Raw genomic sequence first — 8,807 nt, forward strand, 5'->3', positions numbered from 1 at the left:
GAATTTCTGAATTTCTGAATTTCTAAATTTCTGAATTTCTGAATTCCTGAATTTCTGAATTTCTGAATTTCTGAATTTCTGAATTTCTGAGTTTCTGAATTTCTGAATTTCTGAATTTCTGGATTTCTGAATTTCTGAATTTCTGAATTTCTGAATTTCTGAATTTCTGAATTTCTGAATTTCTGAATTTCTGAACTAATGAACTTCGGAATTCACGAATTCTGAATTTCTGAATTTCTGAATTTCTAAATTTCTGAATTTCTGAATTCCTGAATTTCTGAATTTCTGAATTTCTGAATTTCTGAATTTCTGAATTTCTGAAAAAAGAAATCCTAATTCCTGAACTTCAAAGTCTGATTTTGTTATCCTGAAAACTTTCTGAAACTCAAATTCTATACTTTCAGAACTTTACGAAAATTTTGTTTTTTTTTTCTCCTGCTATATTTTTTTTCTGCATCATACCCTCCAAAATCAAATTTCGTAGAAATTTGAATTTCCGACTCCTACTCTTTTCTGACGTCGTCAGAAAAAGGAAGATTTTTGTTTTTTTTTGGAGACGTCAAGAATCTGGAGATCTGAATTCAGAATCTTCAAGAATCTGGGATTCAGAATCTCAGAATCTCAAGGATTCTAAATTTAAATCTTTGTTTCTAAGATTCCTCGATTTCGATGACGTTGAAATTCTTTGAAAAAGACAAAAAAGAAAAGAAGAAAAAAGAGTACATCAAACCTCATTCATCCTTCGATACTTCCGGGAATCCACGGAAGCGATGAGCATCAGAATCGAGAGAATCAGAAGGCGTCGTTGCTTCATCTGGATTCTGAAAAAATTCTAGAATTGGCTTTTTTCTTTTTTCTACTATTTTTATTTTTCGATTTTAATGATGAAAATGGCGAGATTAGAGAAATCTCTTGGGAGTTGTTTCGTTGAAATTGGATTTTTTGTTCTTCTGGAAAAATGGAAATTCAAAGATTTCGAATTTTCTGTCTTCTGATTTGAATCTAATTGAAATTCAATCTTTTTTCTAACCATAAAAGTGGAGAATGCCATTCGAAATCCTACGCAATCGACATTTTTGGACTTTTAAAATTCTAGAATTGGCTAATATTCTGGAATTCCGAGTTTTCTTTTTTTTGTTGATATATTGATTTTAAGAACTTTTTAATTTCTGAATTTCTGAAATTCTAAAAAATCCACATGGTCTAGTTTTCTAAGGATGGGTTTTCTAGACCACCGAAACAAAATCAATAACTTTACGATTGTTTGTTCTTTCCGGCTCGTTTCATACCGATAATAATAGCTCCAACTTTTGTTTTTCATATTGAAATTTGTATTTTCTCCATTATTTTTCTCTCAAATCCATTTTTTTCTAAATTTTTTTCTCAAAACTTTCAATATACCGTAAAGCCTGTATTAGAAGGAACGGCCTATTGTTCTAAGGTAACTCCGAAGGGCCCTTCAATTACGGGGCCTCTTCTATTACAGGGGCCCTTCTATTAGAGGGGCCCTTTTAATACAGGTTTTACGGCACTTTCCGATTTTAGGTCATTTTTCGGGAAAAAATGTTTTCCAGATTTTCAAATTTTATGTTGTCTCTTGGGATTTTTTGGAATCAGAACACATAAGTATATTTTTTTCTTCCTCATCCAAAAAAAATTCGGTACCAAATTCAATTTTAGGATTTTTTCCTCCAAAAAACTTTTAGAATAATTTTTTTATTGAAAAAGTGCAACTTATTTTCAGCAAAAAATCTATTTTGTAAATTTTTGGTGAATTGAAAAAAAAAACAAAAATTCGAATTTAATTGTTTTCTATCAATCGTAAACACTCTAATAGAATGCCACCCAAATCGTCAAATTTGAGCCCATGTATCTAATTTTCTGTGAGAGATATCAAAAAATGGTTACCGTAAAACCTCTAATAGAACGACACCCGGATCGTCCACTTTGAGCCGATATATCTCATTTTCTGTGAAAGATATCAAAAAGTGGCTAACTAGTAAAATGTTGCTGATATCCTGATAAACATTTTACTAGTTAACCACTTTTTGATATCTTTCAAAAGAAGTGAGATGTATAGGCTCAAAGTAGACGATCCGGGTGTCGTTCTATTAGAGGTTTTACGGTAACTAATAAAATGTTGCTGATATCATGATAAATATTTTATCAGTTGATAAATTTTTGCTATCTTTCAAAAGAAGTGAGATATATATTCTCAAATGGACGGTCCGTGTGGCGTTCTATTAGAGAGTTTACGGTATTTCAAATTTTTGGATTTTCAGATATCGATTTTTTAGGAATTTGAACATTTTGAGATTCTAAAAATTCTGAAAAACCCCGAAGCTCCAAATTGAAAAAATTGAAAACTCAGCTACTTTGAAATTTTATGATAATAACTTTGAATTCTGAGAATTTGAGATTTTCGAAAAAAAATTTTAATCAAGTATTACAATAAGCTCAGAAAGTTTCAAATTTTGTTTAAAAATTCAAAAATAGGTATTTCAACATTCAAGTTTTAAGTTTCGAAATTCGAAAAAATCCTTTCAAGAAAACGTAAAAACGGAGATTTTGGTGGAGACCCAAAAAGTTATGATTCGGATCTTTTGTTTATTTTTTTCTTCCCCAAATTTTTTCAAACTTTTCTTCTTCTTTTTCTTCTTTCCCCAACCCATCTCTCCCAGATTTTCCCCAAAATTTTCTGGTCCAAATTTTCTGTCCTTTTTTCCAAACAAAAAGAATTCGACCGAATTTTGCGGAGCCCCGCAAATTCAATAATCTAAATATTTATTTTCGGATCTTTGTTTTGTTTCCATAGATTCTGGTCCCTGGAAAAAACATTTTTTGAAAAAAAAAAAGAAATATAAAAAATGTGTAAAAATTCGAGAAAGAAGTTGTGAAAAATAAGGAATCGTGGGAAAATGGGTGGAAGAAAAAAACATGAATAAATAATTATGATGTCATGAGGAAATATTTTTTTGAAAATGAAAAAAATTTGAAAATTTCAGGAAGTTTGGAACTCAAAAAAATCCAGAAAAGAAATTCAAAATTAAGCCACGAATTTTGATAAATATATAAACGATTTTTGCTATAAAATTTTCAAATTTCAACCTTTCAAACTTTTAAATTTTTGCTGAAATTTTTTGTTCTCTTCTTGGTCAAAGAAGAAAAAATAAGAATTACTAAAATTATAAATTATAAATTAACCATTCACTTTTTTGTAGTCATTGCCCACGCTTTTGTTTGTTCGAAAATAGAAAACTTTAGTTATTAGTTTCAATAAATTATATTTTTAGCTCAAAAATTGGAAAAAAAACCGAACCCCTCTCTAAAGTTTTCAGATTTCTAATTTGAATTTTTTAAAGCTTTAAGTGAATCCATTGCTTCTTTGTTCTTCTATTTCTGTTCATTTACGTCATTCTCCTTTTTTGGTGCAATAAAAATAGCATTAAAAAAGTAGTACAATTCCAAAGTTTCAACTAATTGTATTAGAGAAAAAAGAGAGAGAATTCCCAAAAATCAAGTCCATTTTCACGTTTTTTTTTTGGAGAAACCAGTGTTTTTTTTTTCAAATTCAAATAGAATTTCCTATTTCACATTTTGAAACATTCCGCTTTTTGAATTCTCGAATTTTTCAATTTTTGAATTTTCTAGGTTCGAGACTTTTGCCTTTTTTAAATTTTGAATCTTTGTGGGGGACCCCATGGAGATATTTTTCAAAAATTTTCAAAAAAAAATTTTTTTTTGAAATTGTTCAAAAACTATTCTAGATGATAGAGAAATGTTCAAAAATGAGGTTCGCATTTGAGAACATCATGAAAAACAAGTTTTAAAGCTCGGAAAATGAACATTTTTGGTCAAAATTTAGCACTGAAAACACTTGAGAGCCCATATTTCGATTCCTATTGGATCCGGGGATGAGATATTGCTGAAGCCGTTTTTAGCTTGTTCGAAAGTACCTTTTCACAAATTTTGAGCAAATTCTCAACCCCCGTCTGAAAACACTTCCCTTGTTAGAAGTTCAAAATATCAGAAAACCCAAGTTCGGAATTTAGAAAATTCGGAAATTCATAAACTTTGTGAATCAAAAACTCAGAAATGTGTTTTAGAGAAAATTCTGAAAATCTTTTTGTGTTAAAATTTTGGGAATTTGTGAAGTAGAATCTCAGAAAGTCGGAAATATGGAAACTGTAAAATAAAAAATTTCAGAAATTATGAGTTCTGAAATGAAGTATTTTAATAGAAAAATCTTTGAGTTCTAGAATCGCAGTTCCGAAAATTCAGGACTCCTGAATTTCGAAACTTCTGAAAAAATTATAAGTTGTCAAATTTCAAGATATTCGGGAATTCAGACAAATTATTAGTTCTAAAAATTTGGAAATTTTGAACAGTTCGTGTATCAACTAAGACACATTTCTGATCTACATTTCTGATTTATCTGTCCAAGCCCAAACTCAATCGGTTAAGGGTGTTGTAAGCGGGAGCCAGAAGGTTTAGCCCCCGAAGGCGCATAAGCAGACTGTCACTCCAGTTGATGAAAGTTGACAACACAATCAACTAAAACTTCGTCTTCTGATTCTCTCCGATTTGGAGATTCAAACGTTTTTAGTGAAGCCAGGAGATTGTAGTCGTCGACAGGGGGCGGAAATCGACTTGTCTTTGAATAATTTCAAATTTCTCATTTTCGATTTTCAGGGAATTTCTGAATTTCTGAATTTCTGAATTTCTGAATTTCTGAACACAAATTTGAGAAACTAAACTCCCATTTTCCCTTTTTCGTAATAGTTTCTTCTCAATTTTCTGGAGCAACTTTAAGCCTAAAAACTGCATTTGCAGCTTCACTTTTCTTTGAAATTTTCAAATTTCCCGCAAAGCCACAATCTCCGTTTTCCAGAGTATGGGTAACAACAAAAGAGTCCTGCTGGCCACGTGGCTTCTATCCGTGTTGCTCTCCGCGGTGCTTGCACAATTCGAGCCGCCCGTCTCGGGTGGTCCCCCGGGAAAACCGTGCTCCTCGTCGTTTCATTGCTGGCGAACCGAACCAATTAATGTATTTGGAGAGCCTGTTGGATTATCAACTCAAGGTTTGTTGTAGGGTTGGATGCACTTGACCGATTAGTTAGGTTCTAAAATGATGATGTCAGAATTGGAACAAAACAATGAAATTCCCAAAAAGTTTCAAAGTTCTAGCTCAAGTCGAAGGGCTAGAGACGCAGATGACAAAACACTCTAACTGTCTGCGTCTCTTCTAAACCTCAACAGGCTGTATCTCGGGTTCTAGACAAGCTAGAAAGTTGGTTTTTGGACACATTTGTAGATGATTCGAAATACTTTTCAAAAATAAGATTCAAAGCTCGAACAAGTGTTGAAAACTGCCAAATATTCATCATTATTATTTTTAGATTCTTAGATTCTTCGATTCTAAAAAATCCCCCGAATTCGAAATTTCCTAGAAAATCAGCGAGTTCAAATTTTCTGTCTGACGAATTTCTAATTTTGAAAAAGCCATAATTAGAATTTTCGAAATTTTGACGTAATTTTTGAAAAACTATCCAAGCGAGCACACCAATTATGCTACAACAAAACCATGTCTGGGTTGGGAGACTACGAAAAAAAATTCTGAAATTTTTCTGAAAATATGAAAATCCCTGATATCATAATTTCATGATAACAGAGCCAAAAATATGCTCAATCAACAAAAAACAAAATTTTGGGCGAATTTTACATTTCCTGAAAATTATTATTTAGGAACAAAAATGATGTCAAATCAGGAAATTTGGGTTACTAAAAATGTCAAATATCATAGAAAATAGATTTAGATATCCAAATATTTTTACTTTATGGGAGAAAGTTTTCTAACCCCAAGTCAGAAATTCAGAAATCTAGAATTTTCCGAAAATTCAATTTTTCAGTTATTCGTAAACTTAGAAACACTGGAAAACGAGAGTTCCGGAATTTTATGATTCTGTAAGTCTGAGGAACTTCAGATTTTCTAGTAAACATTTTTTCGAAAAACAGAACATTGGGAAAATTAATAAACAACTGAAAAAATGATGTGAGCCAAAATTTTAAAAACATGGTATATGAAAATGACAGAATGGCTAAGTATTTTATGATCAATTTATTGATCCATTGACATCCTGGACCCTACAAAAAATCTGCGTCTCTCATTTTTCAATACTCTCTCGTCTTTTTCATCTTCACCTACAGTAATCCCAAAGCTTGAGTGCCTTTTTTATGGGTTCGATTAGAAAATTCTACATTTTCTGAAAATTATTTTAAATATCTAAAATTCTGAAATTCAAACATTAGAAGTTTAGTAGTTCAGAAGTTCAAAATCTAAAAATTCTAAAAATGAAAATTTTCAGGATCCCCTCGTCTAAAACGTCTAGAAATCGGCTCATCGTTCTCGAAAGGTGGTCGATGTCGATGCATCGAAGGCATTTGTGCCCAATTCCAACACAGATCTCAATCATTTTTACCGTGCGAAGAATTTTGATGACTTGAGAGATTTTTTGTCCCTTTTGATTGTCTGAAAAATGCCTGAAATTTTTTTTGGTTTTTCTCTGAAAAAATTTGATCCGTTTTTGATAATATTTTTATGAATTGTGTGTTCTCCCGTGTTGTTCAGTTTTTTGTTAAAAGGCTTAATTTCAGAATCTCTTCCTGTTTTCAAATTTTAGGTTTTTCTGTGATTTCCAATGTTTCAGAAAGTTCTCAAACTTTTTGTAAAGTCTCAATTTTGAAAATATGAGTTGTTGGAGTTTCTGAAATTCCGAAATTTCGAATTTTCTAAATTTTTAATTTTCAAAATCCTGTTTTTAGAATCCAGAACCCCGGGGACCCAGGAATCCAGAAAAGCAGGAATGCAGTGACATAGGAACGCAGGAATTCAGTGACCCAGGAACGTAGGGACTCGTGGACCCAGGGACCCAGGGACCCAGGGACCCAGGGACCCAGGGACCCAGGGACCCAGGGACCCAGGGACCCAGGGACCCAGGGACCCAGGGACCCAGGGACCCAGGGACCCAGGGACCCAGGGACCCAGGGACCCAGGGACCCATGGACCCAGGGACCCAGGGACCCAGGGACCCAGGGACCCAGGGATCCAGGGACCCAGGGACCCAGGGACCCAGGGACCCAGGGACCAAGGGACCCAGGGACCGCTGAAATCAGATAAAGCCAAAATTTCTATCCCTTTTGTCAGAAATTGTTGGAAAATCTGGGTTTTTTTTTGAGTCCAGGGACCCAGGAACGCAGGAGTCCAGGAACACAGGGACCCAGGGACCCAGGAATGGTTCTTAACTTTAAAGTTTGTAACTTTTTCAGTTTCTGAATTTTCGTATTTTAGGAATATCTGATCTTTTTAAAATCTGAAATTCAGTTTTTTTAAACTTTTTGAATTTCTGAATTTTACGAGAAGCATTCAATTTCTGATGTCTTCAAAGTTCCCCTGTTCGGATAGGAACAAAATTTCGGAATAATTACTGTTGATTTAAAATTACGAAATCTATAATTATTCGGAAATTCTGACGCTCGAATTTTTTGATTGATCAGAACAACACAAATCACAGATTTAAAAAAACAATTAAAAAGTAACTTCCGCAAATCTAGAAATTCTGAAAGTTTGAACATTTTGAATATGGAAATTTCGGTTCTATCTGTTTTCAGCGGTCCCTAGAGAAAATAACGGTCCCGGGAGAGAATAACGGTCCGGAGCGAAGTTTGCGTTTGGGACTTCAGGAAAACCCCATAAATCCTGTTTTAGAACCCAGAACACCCGGGGACCCAGGAATCCAGGAACGCAGGAATGCAGTGACCTAGGAACGCAGGAATTCAATGACCCAGGAACGCAGGAGTCCAGGGACCCAGGAACGCAGGGACTCGTGGACCCAGGGACCCAGGGACCCAGGGACCCAGGGACCCAGGGACCGCTGAAATCAGATAAAGCCAAAATTTCTATCCCTTTTGTCAGAAATTGTTGGAAAATCTGGGTTTTTTCATACTCTTATGTGACATATTGTGCTCATAATTCCAACCTAATCAGATTTTTTTTTCTCCTGAAACTCAATTTTTCATTGGATATTACAATTCTTGGCAATCTGACTTCTGTTCAAAAAATTGAATTTTCCGGAAAATTTGATGATAAAAATGTTAGGGTGCATTTAAATTATGCTTGATTTCGTCATCATGAAAGATCTGAAAAAAGTAAACTTCGGAAAAAAAGTTTGTGACTAAATTGTAGTCGTGGTCTTGTAAACAGAAAATTTCACGAGTTTTCAGGAGCTCAGAAGTTCAAAATTCAAAAAACCTGAATTTCTGAATTTCTGAATTTCTGAATTTCTGAATTTCTGAATTTCTGAATTTCTGAATTTCTGAATTTCTGAATTTCTGAATTTCTGAATTTCTGAATTTCTGAATTTCTGAATTTCTGAATTTCTGTATTTCTGAATTTCTGAATTTCTGAATTTCTGAATTTCTGAATTTCTGAATTTCTGAATTTCTGAATTTCTGAATTTCTGAATTCCTGAATTCCTGAATTTCTGAATTTCTGAATTTCTGAATTTCTGAATTTCTGAATTCCTGAATTCCTGAATTTCTGAATTTCTGAATTTCTGAATTTCTGAATTTACGAATTTCTGAATTTCTGAATTTCTGAATTTCTGAATTTCTGAATTTCTGAATTTCTGAATTCCTGAATTCCTGAATTTCTGAATTTCTGAATTTCTGAATTTCTGAATTTACGAATTTCTGAATTTCTGAATTTCTGAATTTCTGAATTTTTAAATTTCTGAATTTCTGAATTTTTA

The 8,807-nt window shown here is 33.2% G+C and overlaps 1 protein-coding gene across 1 annotated transcript; it reads left to right on the top strand.

Moving 5' to 3' along the window:
* Nucleotides 1–4,894: 4,894 nt before the first annotated feature.
* On the top strand, nt 4,895–7,177 carry CBG24887 (the record flags this gene model as incomplete). Its single annotated transcript, XM_045241771.1, has 2 exons — nt 4,895–5,081; nt 6,894–7,177. 2 exons carry the CDS (start codon nt 4,895–4,897, stop codon nt 7,175–7,177), a joined length of 471 nt encoding a protein of 156 aa, XP_045091430.1.
* Between the last annotated feature and the right edge of the window lie 1,630 nt (nt 7,178–8,807).

This window comes from Caenorhabditis briggsae (assembly GCF_000004555.2).
Source record: "Caenorhabditis briggsae complete genome, chrII, whole genome shotgun sequence".
NCBI classification, from domain to species: Eukaryota; Metazoa; Nematoda; class Chromadorea; order Rhabditida; family Rhabditidae; genus Caenorhabditis; species Caenorhabditis briggsae.